Source organism: Labeo rohita, chromosome 13 (genome assembly GCF_022985175.1).
Source record: "Labeo rohita strain BAU-BD-2019 chromosome 13, IGBB_LRoh.1.0, whole genome shotgun sequence".
In the NCBI taxonomy this organism is placed as follows: Eukaryota; Metazoa; Chordata; class Actinopteri; order Cypriniformes; family Cyprinidae; genus Labeo; species Labeo rohita.
Genome location: NC_066881.1, coordinates 25,174,592 through 25,196,599, shown reverse-complemented (window position 1 = coordinate 25,196,599; position 22,008 = coordinate 25,174,592). Strand labels below are relative to the sequence as shown.

The 22,008-nt window shown below is 35.7% G+C and overlaps 1 protein-coding gene across 5 annotated transcripts in view; it reads left to right on the top strand.

The window, feature by feature from the left end:
* map3k4 (mitogen-activated protein kinase kinase kinase 4) overlaps positions 1–22,004 on the top strand; it is a 41,656-nt gene extending 19,652 nt beyond the window's left edge. For 4 of the 5 annotated variants that reach the window (XM_051125302.1, XM_051125305.1, XM_051125307.1 and 1 more), the window contains exons 4-27: positions 1,867–2,124; positions 2,843–2,995; positions 3,497–3,654; positions 3,835–3,951; positions 5,586–5,685; positions 5,768–5,851; positions 5,941–6,210; positions 6,556–6,705; positions 7,100–7,261; positions 8,229–8,362; positions 9,394–9,472; positions 9,554–9,632; positions 9,756–9,858; positions 10,183–10,311; positions 13,286–13,386; positions 13,470–13,550; positions 15,598–15,789; positions 15,881–15,951; positions 17,063–17,179; positions 17,263–17,422; positions 17,514–17,636; positions 19,229–19,335; positions 19,700–19,879; positions 21,863–22,004. In XM_051125302.1, coding sequence (XP_050981259.1) covers positions 1,867–2,124; positions 2,843–2,995; positions 3,497–3,654; positions 3,835–3,951; positions 5,586–5,685; positions 5,768–5,851; positions 5,941–6,210; positions 6,556–6,705; positions 7,100–7,261; positions 8,229–8,362; positions 9,394–9,472; positions 9,554–9,632; positions 9,756–9,858; positions 10,183–10,311; positions 13,286–13,386; positions 13,470–13,550; positions 15,598–15,789; positions 15,881–15,951; positions 17,063–17,179; positions 17,263–17,422; positions 17,514–17,636; positions 19,229–19,335; positions 19,700–19,879; positions 21,863–21,883 — 3,129 coding nt within the window. In that variant the 3' untranslated portion in view covers positions 21,884–22,004. The remainder of the gene's footprint in view (positions 1–1,866; positions 2,125–2,842; positions 2,996–3,496; positions 3,655–3,834; positions 3,952–5,585; positions 5,686–5,767; positions 5,852–5,940; positions 6,211–6,555; positions 6,706–7,099; positions 7,262–8,228; positions 8,363–9,393; positions 9,473–9,553; positions 9,633–9,755; positions 9,859–10,182; positions 10,312–13,285; positions 13,387–13,469; positions 13,551–15,597; positions 15,790–15,880; positions 15,952–17,062; positions 17,180–17,262; positions 17,423–17,513; positions 17,637–19,228; positions 19,336–19,699; positions 19,880–21,862) is intronic. The other variant, XM_051125304.1, reaches the window with a different exon arrangement.
* Positions 22,005–22,008: the final 4 nt, after the last annotated feature.

Sequence of the window (22,008 nt, the reverse complement as noted above, 5' to 3'; positions counted from 1 at the left end):
ACCTTCTTTAGCTGGTGAAAATACTAGTGTTCTAATAATTTTGGCCACCACTGTAAAGCTGCGATGTGACAGAAGTAACAGATCTTTTCTTTTGTATAGAGACCTACGAAAAGCAAGATGGGGACTTCATTCATTGGTTGCTGAATGGATGAAAGCAAATCCAAATCCAATCTTGTAGTTAATTGTAAAAAATGGGTGGTGTTTATGCAAACTGAATGTTTTGAGAAGTCCAGTGTACGTCACCAAAGAAAAGTCTGTCATTTCATAGGAAGATCGAGACTAATTAAACATGTTTTAATTTAAATTTTGAGGTAAAAAAAAAAAGGGCAACAAGGTAAAAAGGTTAAAAAAAAAAAAGCACAAACGTCATGTAGACCATTTTATGGTGCTTTTTTTGTAATTTTGGAGCTTGATGGTCTCATTATTTTAGTTTGATATTTAGATTTTAGATTTTTTGTTTTAGTTTTACTTCAGAAATTTGTCTGTTCTGCCAAAAGAAAGTCATGTAAGTTTGGAACAACATGAGGCTGAAAAAATGATGACTGAATTTTCATTTGCAAGAACTTTTTTTTTTTTTTTTAAAGGGGAAGTTGACCCAAAAATGAAAATTCTGTAGTTAATTACCCACCCTCATGACGTTCCAAATCCGTAAGACTTTTACCTATGGAACACAAATTAAGATATTTTTGATGAAATCTGAAAGCCCAGACACTTTCAAGGCCCAGCAAGGACATTAGGACAATGGACAATAGTCAATGTCACATCAGTGGTTCAGCTGTGATGTTATGAAAAGTGAATAGTGAACGTACACTACCGTTCAAAAGTTTGGGGTCAGTACATTTTTATTGTTTCTTTTTCTTTTTTTTTTTTTTTTTTAAGAAATTAATACTTTTATTCACCAAGGATGTATTAAGTTAATAATTAAAAGTTTATTAAAAGTTAATAATAAATAATTTACATTGTTATAAAATATTTATATTTTGAATAAACACTGTACTTTTTAAACTTGTTATTCATGAAAGAATCCTGAAAAAAAAAAAAAAAAAAAAAAAAAAAAAAAATCACAGGTTCCAAAAAATATTTGGCAACTGTTGATATTATCCAACATTGATCATTCTAATAATAAATCCGCATATTAGAATGATTTCTGAAGGATCATGTGACACTTAAGACTGGAGTAACAGCTGATAAAAATTCAGCTTTTCATCACAGGAATAAATTCTATTTTAAAGTATGTTAAAATAAAAAACATTATTTTATATTGTAAAAACATTTTGCAATATTACTGTTTTTTTTCTATATTTTTAATCAAATAAATGCAGCCTTGATGAGCATAAGAGACTTCTTTAAAGACTATTACAAGTCTTACTGACCCCAAACTGAACGGTAGTGTACATCGAAGATCGACAGGGAAGAGAAGAAATTATTAAATTAAATTAAATTAAATTATTGTTTTAGTTTTCTTTGCACAGAAAAAGTGTTCTCACAGCTTTGTAAAACTGTGGTTAATTATGGACAATTTTATCGATGTCCTTACCACATTTCTGGGCCTTGAGCATGTCGGTTGCATTGCTGTCCATGCAGGGTCAGAAAGCTTTTAGATTTCATCAAAAATGTCTTAATTTGTGTTCTGAAGACGAACGAAGGTCTTACAGGTTTGGAACGACATGAGAATGAGTAATTAATGACAGAATTTTTCATTTAGGTGAACTTTATCTTTAAGGGTTGGGTGTCAGTGTATCTTTCATTCTTACTTACCAGTATTTCTGCAATACTTTGTGGTCAATGTCTTCTGTTTTATGTTCATAACCACGATCATGTACTGAAATGCAATTGTCCGTATTCTCATTGCTCTGTTCCTGTTAGTTGTCAGCGGTCCCAGGTTATTCTTTGCAGCACTGTGACTACCTTCCGGAGCTATCTCGTCACGTGTCCGGTCAGGTGGAGGAGGAGGCGGAGTCGGGACGAGTATCGTGGAAGGAGCTTGTGGACATGGACCTACCCTCATTTCGGCCGGCCTTCTTGGTGCTTTGCCGTGTGCTGCTAAATGTTATTCACGAGTGCCTCAAACTGCGCCTTGAGCAAAGGCCTGCAGGGGAACCGTCTCTGCTCAGCATCAAGCAGGTCATTAGTTACAAAACCCTACATGTTGTATATACACTGCTGTTCAAACATTTAGAGTTTAATTGATCAAAAGTGACAGTAGAGACATTTATGTCTTTGATTTCTGTTTCAAATTAATTTAGTTCTTTTGAACTTTCTATTCTTCAAAGAATCCTTTTTCTTTAAAGAATAGAAAGTTACCTTATAAAAAATATTAAGCACCATAAGTGTTTTCAACATTGATGATGATAATAATAAAAAACATTTCTAGATCAGCATGCTAGAATAATTTCTAAAGGATCACGTGATACTGAAAAATGAGAGCTTTTCCATCACAGGAATAAATTACATTGAAAAATAATAATTTTTTTTTTTTTTTTAAAAAAGATTTGTTTTAAATTGCTATAATGTTTCCTAACATTACTTTTTTTGTGTGTTTTTACATTTATGTAACTTTATATTTATTTTTTATTTATTATTCACTGATAAAGCCAACATAAGAGCTTATAATTAAAATTTCACCTTAATATTTGTGTATGACTTCTTAGTTTGGAAACTAACTGATGGTGCTTTTGCAATATAGATTTTATTTTATTGGTTATTATGTCTTAAGGGCATTGTGTTTGAGTTCAAGACTCATAAAAGCTGTTCACACATTCTGCTTGACTAAATTAAATCTCATGAAAGGATTCCTAGTGATATCAAAAATGGCTGATTTGTGTGTTTGTCTATATTGTAGTTGGTGCGTGAGTGTAAAGAGGTTCTTAAAGGAGGGCTCCTGATGAAACAGTACTACCAGTTCATGCTGCGAGGTGTCGTCACTGACCCCCAGGGTCTGCAGACTAACGCCAACATCGACGAGTTTGAAGAGGATCTCCACAAAATGCTAGAGGTGGGATTAGGATTGACTGGTGTTGTTATCCTGTTTACAGGCTTACTTGTGCAATTGCCTTTATATTCATGACGAACTGACAGTGAGTCATAGAAGAAGCCAATCTTGCTACACTTAATTTCCAATAAACAGCCCGTTTGTAATTTTCAACCAGAGTTCAAGTAAAATATGACCCAGATTCTGCATGATGGTGTGAGTCTGATGTGTGTATATAGTGATAAATAAGCATGACTGCTTATAATCATCACAAATGAGGATATTAGTGACTATAAGATGTTAATGGTACAGTTATTTCATCCTGACTCAATGGGAGTGGTTCTCACTTTTTGATGACTGGTAACCTGTATCATGGATTTTGCATTATAAAATTCTAAAAAATCTGGAAAAAAAAAAGATTTATTTTAAGAATTCATCTTTATCATGAACAGCACTGACCTGAAGCGAGCTTCACTCAGAAAAACGTAAACCGACTATGTTTTCTGTATATGTCTGTGCATGCAGGTGTACTTTGACTACATGCGCAGCTGGATCCAGATGTTACAGCAGCTGCCTCAAGCCTCCCACAGCCTGAAGAACCTTCTGGAGGAAGAGTGGAATTTCACCAAAGTCATCACTCCATACATCCGGGGTGGAGAGGCCCAGTCTGGGAAACTTTTTTGGTTAGTCTTTTACTCTGTTCTCCAGCTGTTTCAGTGGTACCATAGAAAAGCATTCTATTGTATTATTTTTTTATGCATGAAACAAAGAATTTATTGCGTTCATTCTTGGGTTGGAATTTAGATGCCTTCATATCAAAGTAAAGCTCACAAAAAGCATCACTACTTGTTTGTCTTTTTTAGTGATATTGCTGGCATGCTGCTAAAATCCACTGGAGACTTTCTGGATGCGGGCCTTCAGAAGAGCGGCAATGAGTTCTGGGAGTGTGCGGATGACAGCACTGCTTCGGATGAAATCAGGTGTGTCTGAGACATCACTTAATGAGTAATAAACACAGTGCTAGACTTATTAAAGCCTGTGGAGCATGTGTTTAGTGCTGTGTCATCGTATCTTATTCATTCTAGCAAAAATGTTTTGTCATCTAAAATCTGTACAACAGATTGGGTTTTAGGGAGAATAGAATAGAGAATGTATAGAATGAGATTAGAAAAACACAAATGTAGGTTTAATATTTATCTGAAAATAATAGTTTTATTCAGAAGGAACACATGAAGTGATCAAAAGTGACGGTAAAGACATTTATATAATGTTCCAAAGATCTATTTAAAATAAATGCTGTTCTTGTGAACTTTCTGTTCATCAAAGAATAAGCAAAATACCTGATTTCAACACTGGTGATAATAAGAAATGTTTCTTGAGCACCAACTAGCATATTTGAATGATTTCTGAAGGATCACGTGACACTGAAAACTGGAGTAATGGCTGCTTAAACATTCACAAAAATAAATTGTATTTTAAAATGTATTAATATAGAAAACTATCATTTTACATTGTACACATTTTTCACAGTAAAAGTATTTACTATTAACCACTGTAAAAAAAAAAAAAAAAAAAATTAGCAAACCAGCCATCCTAAAAAAGTCTTACTAACCCCAGACTTTTGTGTATATAAGTGTGTGTGGAGGGCCTTTTTTTTAATAAAGTTTTATTTGTCCAAATTCCATTTTTTATGTTTCAGTTTTTCTAGACTGTTTTAATGGTTAAATTAAAACAAAAATGAATCAAAAGCATGTCTAATTATTTGAAATCATGAAACGTACACAATTTAACAGCAATAAAAATTAAAATTTAAGGCCTAAGATCTAAGGTTTTCTGTTAATTTTCTGGATTCCATTTAAATGCTTTCATTAAATTTTCTCAAATTAACTGACTTTATATATATATATATATATATATATATATATATATATATATATATATATATATGTATTTTATGTCTTTTTTCAGAAATACTGTGTTGTGTATTTACATTATGGTCAATTCTGGTAATTAATTTTTCTGGTACATATTCCTTAAAAAATGATGATTTAATCATTTAATAACTATCATTGGGCCTACATTAAGTAATATATTTCTGTCACAGTTTCTGTAAGTTAAAAATAACTTTTTTTTTTGTTTTTTTTTTTTTTTAAAGAAACTGTAAAATCCTCATTAAGTAAAATGCTCATTAAGTGACTCTCAAAGCAGTTTTAGAGACGATGTTCATACATTAATGTAGTGAGGCGGCAGTGACTAAAAACAGCGAGCGTCACGTGTGCTTCAGTATGTGTTCTGCAGTATGCACGGCTGCACCATTCGTTTACGCAGAGACACTCAAAATATGCACAAGTCATACTTAAATAGCATTTTTGAGGTTTCATATTCACAGACACTAATCCATATCCCATTTTGATTTTAAGTGTACTGACCTACTTTTGATTTATTCATATTTACTCTGTGACATTCCACTTTATACAGTAGATTTTTACAACTGGATTCCGTGATTCTGTCCGCGTTAATCATAGGGCCCTATGTGTGTATGTATATTTTTTTTATTTTCTGATGATGATATATTTATGTAAGCATTTATCCCTATTTTTTTCTTTTCCTGCAGACGTTCGGTGATTGAGACGAGTCGCTCGCTCAAAGAGCTTTTCCATGAAGCCAGGGAGAGAGCATCTAAAGCATTGGGCTTTGCCAAGATGCTGCGCAAGGTAAGTATATTTAGCGCTTTGTTTGCACTATGGTGTCCCACTGTGACAGACAGATGTAACATTTTGCTTTACTCCCACTCAGGATCTTGAGATTGCTGCAGAGTTCAGGTTAACCAGTGGAGTGCCCTCTCTCCTTGAAGCGCTAAAGGCCAAGAATTATGTCAAAGTAATAAGACATTACTCTTTATGAATGACAGTCTGCTATAGACCGATGCTCTACATGTGTTAAATACCATTATCTGTCCCTTTTTTTAGGTCCAAATCCCAGGACTGGAGGAGCTCCAGGTGTTCGTCCCTTCTGATCTGATGGAGCAGCGGCTGATCATCTTGCAGCTGTTGAATGCAGCAGCTGGAAAGGACTGCTCAAAAGAGCCAGACGAGATCCCAGAAGATGAGGCCTACCTGCTCATGAGCAAGCATGGAGTCGGGGACTCGTCCACCGATGGTGCCTGGACTGAATGGGACGGCACTGTGCTGAAACTAGTGCCTCAGATGGAGACTGTGGACACATTACAGGCCATGAAGGTATGAAGTTCAAGTGACAGTAAAAACTAAAATATTAGGCAGCAAAAACGGTTCACATCACTGATAATGCTAACTACCATTATTAATAATTGAGCATCAGTAATAATTGATAACTGAGAAACAAATCAGCATATTAGAATGATTTCTGGAGGATCATGTGACACTGAAGACTGGAGTAATGATGCTGATAATTCAGCTTTGCCATCACAGTAATAAATTACATTTTAAATATATTAATTATAAAACAGAAAAAAATTTTTTTTTTATAAATTTTAGGTCTCAGATCTCAGTTTATGAGTTACCTAATCATCAATCAGCTTCTATTGTGTCATATATGATTCCTAGGTGGACAATCTGTTGCTGGTTGTGATGCAGTCGGCACACCTGGTAACACAACGCAAAGCCTTCCAGCAGTCCATGGACGAACTTCTCACCCTCAGCCGAGAGCAGACATCCAGCCAGCCGCTTATCGTCTCCGCCCTGGAACAACTTAAGGTGTTACAGAGCAAACTCAGAAAAACAAACTATATTTACTGCTCCCAGTTTCTGGTTTCAGACATAACAGCTGATGTGTACTTTTTTTCTGACTGTCACTGGAGTTTTTGGAGACCCACTTTCATATCACATCAAGCGGGGTTTCAGTCTGTGTCATTTAACGCTGATGTAACATGCAGATGGACTATATGCACTCCGGTCTTCACACAATATATATACACACGGAAATCCCGGGTGTAGGGAGCGCAGAGGCTTTCGATTTTTCTCCATAGATATGAGTTACATTGTGTGATGATATAAAAACCTATAACAGGGGCAAAATAAGTAAACCGGATGTTTGCAAAGCAATTTTGGTTTGAGCTGTTCTTTTAAACAACATTTTCCGTCCTTTCAGAATGAGGCTCTCCAGCTATGCATCAAGATCAACACCGCAATCGACCGCGTGGATTACATGTTCACGTCAGAGTTCGAGGCTGAGGTGGAGGAGACGGAGAAGGCCACGCTGCAGCAGTATTACAGAGAGGCCATGATCCAGGGCTACAACTTTGCATTTGAGGTTCGAACCCGATAGGTTTCTGTGTGTATGAATAGTGCGCAGCACCTTAAAGTCACCATGAAATTAGCAAGTGACAATGATCAAACTGATTCAGTCAATTCCTAGTGGACAAATCAAGATCCATCATACATTTTTCACTATAGATGTCACAACAGGAAAGAAAAAGACACATCACAATTTCTGTTTGATACCAACTTTAAGTAGCTTGCTGATCTATTAGATATAAGAGTGTGTTTTTTGTCCCAGCATGATCACAAAAATGTCACTGTTTCTTTCTGTTCCTTTCTTTTTAAGGCTGTTAAAAAGAGCTAGTAATGAGGTGGTGGTGTAGTTTAGTGCTTAAATGTCTATTTTGGTTTCCTGCTCCCTAAAGACTAATTAGTAGTTGCCTAATAAGCCTTAATTTTCTTCAGTGCTGTCTTTATATCCGTGTTTACATTAATTAGCCATGTGAAGAGGGGGAAAATACACACATACAAAACATCTTTAACAGGTGCAGGACTAAACCAGAAAACCAGTCTTAAGTAGCACGGGTATATTTGCAGCAATAGCCAACAAAACATTGTATGGGTCAAAATTATCGATTTTTCTTTTATGCCAAAAATTGTTAGGATATTAAGTAAAGATCGCAAAGATATTTTGTACATTTCTTACCGTAAATATATCAAAACTTAATTTTTGATTAGTAATTTGCATTGCTGAGAACTTCATTTGGACTTTAAAAGTGATTTTCTAAATGTTTTTGCACCCTTAGATTTCAGATTTTCAAATAGTTGTATCTCAGCCAGATATTGTCCTATCCTAACAAACATCAATGGAAAGCTTATTTATTCAGCTTTCAGATGATGTATAAATCTCAGTTTCAGAAAATTGACCCTTATGACTGGTTTTGTGGTCCACGGTCACGTAAATAGATTTTTCTTGACTCCCGTCAGTTCAGCACATTTGTTTTTTTGCTCTCCTGTAGTACCATAAAGAGGTTGTGCGGCTGATGTCTGGAGAGTTCAGGCGGCGAATAGGGGAGCGTTACATCGCTTTTGCCCGCAAGTGGATGAACTTTGTCCTCACAAAATGTGAAAGTGGAAGAGGCACTCGTCCAAGGTGAGCAGGCTCTGTTTAAAAACCAAATAGGGTGTCATGCGGTCTACTTCCCACATAGGCAGCTGCCTTCTAAGACATCTTAAAGGAGAAGTTCACTTCCAGAAGAAAGATTTAGAGATAATTTACTCACCCCCTTGTCATCCGACATGTTCATGCCTTTCTTCAGTCGTAAGAAATTATGTACGAGGAAAACATTTCAGGAATTATCTCCATATAGTGGACTTCAGTGATACCCGTGAGTTTGAATGTCCAAAATGCAGTTTAAATGCAGCTTCAAAGGACTCTAAATGATCCCAGCCAAGGAAGAAGGGTCTTATTTAGCGAAACGATTGATTATCTTCTATAAAAAAACTCCCATCTCAATTTGTCCTCCAACTTTGAAATCGTCCTATATATATGACACAGGGGTGAGTAAATTATCTGTAAAGAGGCAGCCCGTCATGCACTTATGTCATTCGAGTAGCCCTCTTAGTTGATTAAAATATAGCAGTCAACATTTGAAGTGGATCAAAAGAAGTTAAAAGTTGTCCTAAGACAAGAATATACCCATTCTTGTCTTATTTTGGTTTTAGGACATCTTGGATGAAAGGATTTGATCCACTTCAAATGTTTGAAATGTTTGTTTTGATACGTAACTGACCTAATCTATTAGAAAACGTAGTACAGACCATTTTTAATAAAGTTTGTGCATTTTTATTGATGCTGTGTTCTTCATCTTAGATTAAAGACTGCGTTATAGAGTTGTTGCAGTGCATTGTGGGATTGCATTTTCTGTAAAGGATATATGCAGTGCTAAAAAAGTTCTCTTAGAACCCTGCATTATCAAGCTGCCTAGCATTTGGAATAGCCTGTATGCTGCCTCCACAGGAAGCTCACTAGGTTTTGGAGCAGAGCCAGTGTTTCATCCCACAGAGATGCTAATGTTAACAGAAAACGTTTCCAGCTTCTTTCTCAATAAATGATATTGCCACCTTGTTCTTTTAACATGCTTACAAATGTTGTTTGAGGTTACATTTTTATTTCATCTCTAGGTGGGCGACGCAAGGCTTTGATTTTCTTCAAGCGATTGAGGCTGCGTTTATATCAGCCTTGCCGGAAGATGACTTTCTGGTGAGATATCCATGCACTGTTGTTTTAATATATGTTGTGGATTGCAATTGAGTTTATAGTTTTTAACCTGGTGCCTTGTAGAGTCTGCAAGCTCTGATGAATGAATGTATTGGGCATGTTATCGGCAAACCGCACAGTCCAGTCAGTAGTATGTACTTTGGTAAGTGTTCTCTTCGTCTGTGGTGTTAAGATCACTATGCTCTTGGATTATGTAACTTCTAGTTTATTAATTAATTAAATTAAGGCAGTGAATTAAAAATGGCATTTGATGTAAATCTTCCAGGAGGCTCTCGAAATAGCCCTCGACCCGTCAAAGTCCCCCGTTGCCACAGTGACCCTCCAAACCCTTACCTCTTCATCCCTTCATCTCATTCTGAGGCCTTCAGGTAGGTCATGTCCTGGGTCTTCACCAGTAGCACATCTAGTGGCATTATAATGCTTGTGCATATGTACCTCCTATGCATGCCCTGTATAAACTGGAGGAGGGTTTAATTAAACAAGTCACGCTGCTTTTAATGCTGTAGTTTAGATTAATGCTTTAACCACTATCTGTGCTGCCACATAGAGCTTCATATGGGTGTGTTTTGTGTTTGTATGCTGACAGTAGAACATGTGTAAGCTCTGCCTTATTTAATAATAAAGACTTTCACACATGCACACAACGTCCATAGTAGAATGCTGAGGCCGTCAGTCTGTTTTTCCCATCACAGCTCTCGGAGTCTCCCGTGTGATCTGCGTACCCAGTTGTGTACCCCAGGTCCCCGCCCCGCCCCTCCATTACCCCCAGGGGAGCATGGCCACGCCACCAAATCCTCCGGCGGCGTGCCCAATGACACCAGGTAGTCAGGACCTCCCGTTCTCAACCCCAGAATGGAGCTCTGCAACATTTTTAATATCCAAAGCATTGCATCCTTGTTTAGAACAGCATCTCTCGTGGGTTTTTGGGGTTTATGAGAATTGGCCAAAATCTGAAATGTATTATAAATGTTTTGTTCTGAAAACAGGATGATACGTACCAGAACAGGCTACTCTTTGAGTAAAATTGTCTGTTTTCTCACCCAAGTCCACGAGAAAAGCATGCTTTTTCTGAGTAATGCTGTTTTTACACAGGATGTTGTGAAATTAAAGGGGTCATATCATCAGGAATCAAATTTCCTTGAACCACTGAGAAGCACTGTAAAAAACATAATGTCACAAGTTTTAAAGTACAGCTTAGTTCAAAACATGTTTTTGAAACCAAACTGCAAAAATAACAAAGTTTTTGGATTTCTTACATCAGAAAGCCAATATATTAAAATTACTTTTAAAGGGGACATCGGATGCCTATTTCCCACAAGTTGGTATGATTCTTTAACAACTTCTTGAAGTGTCTGCAACATACTTTGGTTAAAATTCCTCAATGGTCATGTAAAACAACACCCTTTTTACCTTGTCAAAAACAGCTCTGTTCACAGCGCCCCCGATTGGTGCATGTCTCTTTAAATGATAATGAGCTACTGTTGACTCCACCCCTCTCTTCCGTTTTTTGTGTATTCGGTGGTGAATTACCATCAAAAAACAAAACTAGTGTCGGGAGAAAATGAAGACTCTTATGTTCACTTTTACATCCAACAACAAAACAAAATACGGTTGTCAATACCATATTTTAGTCCTTAATATGGTTATGCCAAACCGGTGTTATGCCAAATTCTGACCCCCGCTAGATTACTACTCCCCTAGTATACGGGCTTGACTCCTGTTGCACGTTCATAAAGTCAGTATTTGAAAAGCAACTGTAAATTGCTGTGTGAATGGGATATTTCGAGTCTCACACCTGTGAGTAAATGCGGTTGTCGATCCCAAAAACTGACAGTGTGAACGTGGCCTAAGTGTCACTAATGTCTATTGGGTAATCAGAACAATTACAGTGTAACAAATCAGATTATTTCTGAAAACTAGAGGAACTGACAAGAACAGTTAGATTTGTTGTGCGAATATAGGAATGTTCACTAAACCACTGTTAGGTGAAATAACAAGCAATTTTAGGTTAATTTGAACTAAAACTACAATGTAAATTTGTAAAAGCTTTACAGACATTTTAAAAACTACTATAAAAACAACAAAATTACTAAAACAAATATATAAATATTAATACAAACTATAATATCTCAATGATACTTAAAGGGACAGTTCACTCAAAAATTAAAATTCTGTCAATAATTACTCACCAAAACCTGTTGTTCCAAAACCGTAAAGTTGTTATTTTTGTTTTCTTTGTGTACCAAAAGTATTTTCATAGCTTCGTAAAATTAGTTAAACCACTGATGTCACATGGACTATTTTATTGATGTCCTTACTACCTTTTTGGTCCTAGAACGTGTCAGTTGTGTTGCTGTCTATGCAGGGTCAGAGAGCTCTCAGATTTCATCAAAAATATCTTAATTTGTGTTCCAAAGATGGACGAAGGTCTTAACAGGTTTGAAATGACATAAGGGTGAGTAATTAATGACAGAATTTTCATTTTTGGGTGAACTATCCCTTTAAAAATACCTGGATGTAGCACTTACTGCTCTGCATATGCTTCTAAAGGATCCCAGTATTTAAAATAAAGATTACTTTAGTATTGTATTGGTTGTGATGGTCACAATGTAAAGAAGCCATTGAATTTTTGCGGGATAAGGCAGCACAAACAGCGTTAGACACAATGAAACCGCAGCTCATTTGTAAGTGCAGAAAAATGCACTTGTGCTGCAGTTTATTTCACATTGAAATGGGGCATTAAAAGCATGGCAGTAAATTCCCTGTTTAATTCAATAGAGTGTCTGAGAGAGGGTGGGAATCGTTAGTGACTGAATTATTACACTAAAAACTTTAAATGAAAACAAGCATGATATGACCTCTTTAAGTGTAACACATTTAAATACAGTAAATGTGATATAGTGCTCCTCCTCAAATTCCTTGCCAGCTAATTTGGATATATAATCAGCCCACAATGATTGTCTTGGTTCCACGTTGCTGCATAATTCAATACTGTATGAGCCCTTAGCAGATGATTTGCTTGAATGATAAATGTGTTTGGTGAACTATGATCTTTGCAACTTTCACAGTGTCCAGCGCTTCCATATTAATAGCCTCTGTCGAGGCATGCATTAGCATGCATCATTGGCTTAAAAACCCTGTCCCGCTGCCATCAGGCACATCACTGAAGCAAAAATACACATTGATCCAAGTGCCTAAAGATCTCAAAGTGCTGTTTACTGATCAACTCACCACTACCACTATGTGGGATTGTTCATTAGTGTATGAAAGGTGAAAATGTCTTAAACCGTACTATATCTGGAACATTTTGTCCAGCTCCCAAAATCCAATGTGCCACTCAACACATTCTTCTTATGAAAGCAATAAAAGAATGAGGCTGCATGTTACAGTGATTTTACCATAGTGATTCACTGTGATAAAATCGCTGTAATGCTTGGGTGACTTATAGTAATAATCAGAATAAACAATTCATATATAGGCTGTCAGGCAACACTAATAGCTTGAAGAGCAGTTGACATAGCATGTTCACAAACTTTTCTGTTAAAAACAGAAGGAGAGGTTGTTGTATATGGTTTGAAAGAGCTTAATTCTTCTTATTGTGAGTCTTAACACTGCTACGCTTCAATAGAGCTGGCTTTTCCATCTGCATTATGTGTTGCTGTAAAACTCAAGCATGCTTATCACATCTAACACGTTTCATTTTAATTGTTTTGTTGCATGTGGTGTTTCAACCTATTTCTGTCTGAATGAAGGTGGTGGTGACTATGTAACATTTGACTTTTTTCCACCACACAGGGTTTCTAGTGTACATGAGAATGACCGGCTCTCATCTGTGGCGGCGGAGCTGCAGTTTAAATCCCTCAGTCGCCACTCCAGCCCGACAGAAGACAGAGAAGGTACTGATGCATTGCATGTCTTTGTGAGAGAATTGTCTCTTGTTTATCAAACGTACTCTGTAAGTTTTCTGTTGTGTTTCCAGAGCCGTCGTATCCTAAAGCAGACCCCAGCAGTACCGCCCGGCGCAGCTGGGAGCTCCGCAACTTTATCAGCCAGTCAAAAGGTAGAATGAAGAAAGGAAATTATGATGATAAATACACATCATGCAAGAGGGTAGATAAAAATACAGCTGTGCAAAATAACCCAAAAATATGAATTCTGTCATTAATTACTCACTCTCATGTCGTTCCAAACGGGTAAGACCTTTGTTCGTTTTCAGAACACAAATTAACGTTCAAGGCCCAGAATGGTAGTAACACTCTTAAAGGAGAACTCCACTTTTAGAACAACAATTTACAAATAATTTACTCACCCCCTTGTCATCCAAGATGTTCATGTCTTTCTGTCTTCAGTCGTGAAGAAATTATGGTTTTTGAGGAAAACATTTCAGGATTTTTCTCCATATAATGGACTTCATTGGTGCCCTGATTTTGAACTTCCAAAATGTAATTTAAATGCAGCTTCAAAGGGCTCTAAATGATCCCAGCCGAGGAAGAAGGGTCTTATCTAGCAAAACAATCGGCCGTTTTTTTTCAGAAAATAAAATTTGTTTACTTTTTAAGCACAAAAGCTTGTGTAGCACTAGTTTTGGGATGCACAGTTCCAAAAGGGTGTTTTTGCAGTGATAGCATAGAACAACCATATTTGGTTTCCCAAAGAACCTTTCAGTGAATAGGTCCTAAAAGAACCATTTTGAAGAAATTTTTAAAAATCAAAGAACCTTTTCGGCATTTGAAAGGTTCCATGAATGTTCAAGGTTCTTCAAAGAACCATTGATGCCAATAAAGAACCTTTATTTTTAAGATTGTAAGGACAGTGTTAAAATAGTCCATGTGACATCAGTGGTTCAACCGTAATTTTACGAAGCTACAAGAATACTTTTTGTGCCCAATGAAAACAAAAATAACTTTATTCAACAATTTCTTCTCTTCTGTGTCAGTCTTTGATGCGTACACAAAATATGTATATGTGTATTTTTCACATCTTCTGATAAAGTTATATATATATAGTATTTATCCTTTATTCATGTACTGTATTTGCTCTGCTCAACTCATGGAACCATAAGTTAAATCAGCTGTCACTGATTTATTTAATGTAGGGTCAAATATTGTAAAAATCTAGTTAATACTACAATACTGATATTATAAGTGCACCAATACAACAAGACATAGTAACAAACTAAAATATTTACATGCAGCACACACACTACTGTTTAGGGGTCTGTAAGATTTTTAGGGTCAGAGTAAGTTAGAAATTAATGCTTTTATTTATTGTGGATGCATTAATTTGGTCAAAAGTGACAGTAATAATTTTTACATTGTTACATGTATCACCGTATACAAAAACATATTCAGCAGCACAACTGTTTTCAGCATTCATAATAACTTGAAATGTTTCTTGAGCATCACATCAGCATATTAAAATGATTTCTGAAGGATCATGTGATGCTGAAGACTGGAGTAATGATGCTGAAAATTCAGCTTTAAATCACAGGAATAAATTGTATTTTGTAATAATATCTTTTGTTTAATATCTTTAAATATATTCAAACTAATATAGTATATAGTATTACTCATTTTACTGTATTTTTGATCAAATAAATGCAGCCTTGGTGAACATAAGACATTAAAGACATTTTAAAAAATCAACCAACACCAAACTTTTAACCTGTATGTGTGTGTTTTAACTAAAAGATTTTGATACATGAAATATACCACACTGAGACTTGAGTTACTGAATTAATTCACTTAAAGGGATTGATAATTACTCTCATGTCATTCCAAACCCATAAGACCTTTGTTCATCTTTATCATATTTTTGATGAAATCCGAGAGCTTTCTGACCCTGCATAGACAGCAACGCAACTGACACTTTCAGTGCCCAGAAAAGTAGTAAGAACATCACTAAAATAGTCCATGTGTCAGCAGTTGTTCAGCCACAATATTATGAAGCTATGAGATTTTATGATGCAATATTCATTTTTGGGTGAACTATCCCTTTAAATCACTCCTTTAACTAATTCCCACTCTAAATGCATATTTATTTTATTATTAGAATTTAGATTAACAAATATAATGTATATATCAACCCCTGTGCTGATTTTCCTGCAGACACTGCAGCACGTCAAAGCCCTATGGAGGCAGTCCGGCGCTCCGTACGCGTCTTCGACGACAAGCACTATGCGCTCATGAGACAGCGAAACATCATCGGACAGGTGTGCAACACGCCAAAGTCCTACGACAACGTCATGCATGTGGGTCTGCGCAAAGTCACATTCAAATGGCAGAGAGGCAACAAGATAGGTCAGTAGACATCAGTATGTAAACATTACATAGTAGAAGCCTTTCTTGTTATATTTTATTAACACTTTTTTTTTTCCCCCTTTGTTGACAGGCGAGGGACAGTATGGAAAGGTTTACACATGCATCAATGTGGACACTGGTGAACTGATGGCCATGAAGGAGGTATGTGCTTGAGAGTGTATATTAAATATACAATGACCAAAATTATAAACGCAACACTTTGTTTTTGCCTCTATTTTTCATGAGCTCAACTCAAAAATCTAAGACTTTTTCTATGTACACAAAAGGCATATTTCTCTCAAATATTGTTCACAAATCTGTCAAAATCTGTGTTAGTGAGCACTTCTCCTTTGCTGAGATACTGCATGCTCTTCGTCCTCATCGGGGTCTCGACCTGACTGCAGTTCGTCGTCGTAACTGACTTGAGTGGGCAAATGCTCACATTCGCTGCCGTCTCTCACTTTGGAGAGGTGTTCTCTTCACGGATGAATCCCGGTTTTCACTGTACAGGGCAGATGGCAGACAGCGTGTATGGCGTCGTGTGGGTGAGCGGTTTGCTGATGTCAACGTTGTGGATCGAGTGGCCCATGGTGGCGGTGGGGTTATGGTATAGGCAGGCGTATGTTATGGACAACGAACACAGGTGCATTTTATTGCTGGCATTTTGAATGCACAGAGATACCGTGGTGAGATCCTGAGGCCCATTGTTGTGCCATTCATCCACGACCATCACCTCATGTTGCAGCATGATAATGCACGGCCCCATGTTGCAAGGATCTGTACACAATTCCTGGAAGCTGAAAACATACCAGTTCTTGCATGGCCAGCATATGGAGCATGTTTGGGATGCTTTGGATCGGCGTATACGACAGCGTGTTCCAGTTCCTGCCAATATCCAGCAACTTTGCACAGCCATTGAAGAGGAGTGGACCAACATTCCACAGACCACAATCAACAACGTGATCAACTCTATGTGAAGGTGATGTGTTGCACTGTGTGAGGCAAATGGTGGTCACACCAGATACTGACTGCCACACCTGTGAGGTGGATGGATTATCTCGGCAAAGGACAAGTGCTCACTAACATAGATTTAGACAGATTTGTGAACAATATTTGAGGAAAAATAGGCCTTTTGTGTACATAGAAAAATTCTTGGAACTTTGAGTTCAGCTCATGAAAAATGGGGCAAATACAAAAGTGTTGTGTTTCATAATTTTGATCAGTGCATATACACTGCACTATAAGCACTTCATTAACTGTAATTTGCTTCCAGATTCGCTTTCAGCCCAATGACCACAAAACCATAAAGGAAACGGCAGATGAGCTGAAGATCTTTGAAGGAATCAAACATCCTAACCTTGTCCGCTACTTTGGTGTTGAATTGCACAGGGTAAAAAGATTTGTGTGTGTTTATGTTAAGATCTGTTTGTCTCTGTACTTTTATTCCTCATTCTTTCTCGTTTGCTCTTGCAGGAAGAGATGTATATCTTTATGGAGTACTGTGATGAAGGGACCCTGGAAGAAGTGTCTAGACTGGGTCTGCAGGAACATGTCATCCGCCTCTACAGCAAGCAGATCACGACGGCAATCAACGTGCTTCATGAACATGGCATTGTCCACCGTGACATTAAAGGTCTTCATTTATCCGCCAAGATTTGCTTTCCTCAGTTACTCAGTTTTTTTTATATCATTGTATTACAAGTTTTTATTATTTTACTCCCCAGGAGCCAATATCTTCCTCACATCTTCGGGCTTGATAAAACTTGGGGACTTTGGCTGCTCAGTGAAGCTGAAGAACAATGCTCAGACCATGCCTGGAGAGGTGAACAGCACACTGGGAACAGCAGGTGAGAGACTTAAAGTTGTAGTTGCCTGGTTTAGACACCAGAGGGCGTGTCAAGCTTTTTGAAGGTATGGTGATGTGTCCCAAAGCCACACCTGGCATACCGAAACACTATCTTTATTGTTGACCTCAAAAGACATGTTCTTTTCGTTGTAAAACTCTAGACCTTTGTTTTAAACTGTTTTCAAAGTTTTTATCACCAATGCTGTCAAAAATTAAACACAAAAGAGGATCCTATACTTTGAATGGTATCATCATATATCATGATAAAGAGTCACTTGGCAAACTTAAACGCTTCCTGGAAGACTTGAGCAGTATAAAAAAGATCCAAACTTTTTTTTTTTTTTAGTATTTTCATATACTTTTTGTGGTATTTTATTAATATTTTGCAATAGCTTTTATATTTTGTTTTCATTTTAATTTAATTTTAGTTTTCATAAAATTTAATTTTCTCCCTCAGTAACACTTGTTTTTACTGAAGAACATAGTTTCTGAAACATCTGAAATTATAAAGATTGTAAACAAGCAGGTTTGTCATAATTACATCAGAAAGTATTCATTTAAAAATAACTTTATAACATTACAACATTTTTAATAAAGCAACAGTTTTTCATATAATACCTTTACCTTATTTCTGCATTATTTCATTTAATGATTACATTTTTTTTTTTAAATTAACAATTACACACCAGTTACAGAATTACCAGTTGTAACATTAAGTATCAAAAATGTTTAACAAATGGCAGTAATACTTTAAAATTTAAAATATAAAAGTAAATGTAAGTGTTAAATACAGCTTAAATGCAAAGTCTGTCAATCTAGCATCAGTGTTATTATTAAGTAAATCTATTAAAATAGTTTTCGTTAGATGAAATTAAGCTAAAATAAAATATTAGATGAAAGATTTAAGTTAAGCAAAAATTAGAAATTCCTTTGTCAACTAACTGAAAGTTTAAGTGCTACATATACTAAAACTACAACTAAAATAATAAATGAAAGCTGAATAAAAATATTACAAGTAATGAAGTGACAAAAGCACATAACAAATGTACTAAAACTTAAACTAAAATTAAAAGGAAAACTGAAACAAAAAATAAAAGCTAATAAAAAAATGTATAAATTGCATAATAGTATAAAAATGTGACCCTGGACCACAAAAACCAGTCATAAGTAGCACGGGTATATTTGTAACAATAGCCAACGATATATGGTATGGGTCAAAATTATTGATTTTTATTTTATGTCAGAAATCAATCGGGTATTAAGTAAAGATCATGAAGATGTTTTGTTAAATTCCTACCGTAAATATATATAAACTTAAATTTTGATTACTAAGAACTTCATTCTGACAACTTTAAAGGCAGTTTTCTAGTATATAGATATTTTTTTGCACCCTCAGATTCCAGATTTTCAAATAGTTGCATCTCGGCCAAATATTGTCCTATCCTAACAAACCGTACTTCAATCCTGAATTAAAAAAATAGACCCTTATGGCTGGTTTTATGAAACATGGTCACAAATAATAAAAATAACATTTGACATCTGTAGCATTGTGATGATTATCTCAAGATATATTGTTTTCTTTCTCATTTCTAGCTTACATGGCTCCTGAGGTCATCACAAGAGCAAAGGGTGAAGGTCATGGTCGTGCTGCTGATATCTGGAGCCTTGGTTGTGTTCTCATAGAAATGGTCACTGGAAAGGTAAAAACCTGGTCTATGTTGCATATTTTATACTTGAGTTTTGTCTAATTCATTATCCATCTGCCATCATTTGTCCAAACTGGTTTGAAGATGGCATACTGTTGTGAAAACATGTCCGCTATGCGTTCATTCAACACTATATCAAAAGGAATTTTCAGGGCTTGCTTACACAGGCCTAAACAACCAAATTGGTACTGCTGGATAGGGCTTCCTAAAACGTAATCAGATTTCCACAAATTCTAACAAAAGATTCAATTCAAGTATTCACCGGTTTTAAAGTTTATTCATCTTGTAGTACCATCATTTGGTGACAAACGTCATGTTACTGTTAGTAACTCATGTTTGATCCTGTTTGTTAATTCAGAGACCTTGGCACGAATATGAGCATAACTTCCAGATCATGTATAAAGTGGGAATGGGCCACAAACCACCCATTCCTGAAAAGCTGAGCACAGAGGGGAAGGACTTCTTGGCCCACTGCCTGGAGAGTGAACCGAAGAGGCGCTGGACCGCTAGCGCCCTGTTGGACCACCCCTTTGTCAAGGTACAAACTCCCTCTCACCGATACAGCTAGTTATTTCCTTCAGCTGATTCATGGGGTCACACATATGAAGGAGATGAGGCGCAGGCTTCTGTGCCAAATTTGTACAGAAGGCCAAATTTCCAATCTGTTACCCAAATTAGATCCAACCAGCATTTCTAGTACATCCACCAACATGTTACACACTTGAAAAAACATGAAAACAGACACTGACACAACTAAATTCTCACTAAACACCAGCAACCAATGATTTATTTTAGTGATGCACTAAAATTTGGCAACCAAAAATATTTGGCAAAAAATGAATTTTGGAGGGCTGAAATTATTGAGCGAAAACTGTGTGGACAGTAGGGCTTGAGCTGATGATACTGATTTCACATTTTTAATGGATATTTATTTGAATAATCTTTTAGTCCATTGATATGTGAGTAAAACTTCACAAAAACATTATTTGTAGTGTGTCTACCATCCAATAATCGGAATAAGCTTTGTGCATTGTCAATTTTATAACAAAATTCAAAGAATGAATGTCATTTTTATTCTCTTTTATGTCTAAACAGCTTGAATAAATCTGTCAAGAAAACATTATTAATACAGTCACCCTAAGTTTATATTGCAACAACAATTTGGAGTAGAAACCAGTTGTCAAATCAATTAATCACGATTAATCGCATCCAAAATAAATATTTCTTGAATATGTACATGCATGTGTGTGTATTTACAAATAGCTGTAAATATACACAGTGCACATATATTATGTGTAAATAAACTTTTATTTTGGACGCGATTAATCGATTTGACAGCACTAGTAGAAGCAATTATATAAATAAAAAAGCTAATATGGAAACCTGGCTTATGTCAATTTAATTGTTTATACTTTTTATTTGTGTGTTATCAAATAATTCTGCTCTAATTGATTACTAAATAAACTTTAATTTAGGTTTTTAATTGCAATAAGCCTTGTGCTCTGTTACTTAAGTCTCAACTTCAAAATTGTCAATTTTATAACAAACTTCAAACAATGAATGTCATTTTAATTTTCTTTAATATCTAAACAGCTTGAATAAATCTGTCAAAAAACATTATTATTATTATTACAGCCACCCTAAGTTTATATTTCAACAATTTCTCTTATATTTCTTGAATATATACATGTATATGTGTGTATTTCTATATGCATATAAATATACACAGTATACACACATTATGTAAACACAAACTTTTATTTTGGACGTGATTAATCGATTGAATAATTTAAAAAGTTGCATATAAAAACTTGGCTTAAGTGCAATTTGTTATACTTTTTATTTGTGTTGATTATCAAATAAATGTGGTCTAATTGATTATTAAATACACTTGAATTTTAAATTGCAATAAGCCTTGCTCTCTGTTACTTGAGTCTCAGCTTTAAATTTGTAAATTTTACAACAACAACAAAAAAAAACCATTTTGATTCTCTTTAATGTTGAAACAGGTTGAATAAATCTGTCAAGAAAACATTATTATTATAGTCACCCTAAGTTTATATTTCAACTGAAATTTGGAGTAGAAACCAGTGCTGTCAAATCGATTCATCATAATTAATTGCATCCAAAATATTTTTTTCTTGAATATATACATGTATGTTTGTGTATTTATAAATACGTGTAAATATACAGCAAACACGCACATTATGTATACGCAAACTTTCATTTAGGATGCGATTAATTGATTTGACAACACTAGTAGAAACAATTATATAATGAAAAAAGCTGATATAAAAACTTGGCTTAAGTGTAATTTAATTGCTTATCATGTGTTTATTATCAAATAAATGTGGTCTTATTGATTATAAAATAAACTTTAGTTTCGGTTTTGGGGCTAAACAGAAACTTTAATTTTGGTTTAGGTAAAAAAAAACTAATTTTATTCTGTCACCTGATTGGCTGCTTGGATGAGGCTGATGAAAACAGCATTAACATTTCAGTCTCGTCTTTTCAATTGCAGGTCTGCACAGATGAAGAGTGATTGGGAAAGACGTGTATTCTCTTAATGTTTACATAAATGCTAGCACTACTTCACAGCATGAGGGAGGACGAAGGAAAAACAGACAAGCTCTGCTCGTTACGAGCCCCTCGCCACGCGGGGCAAGT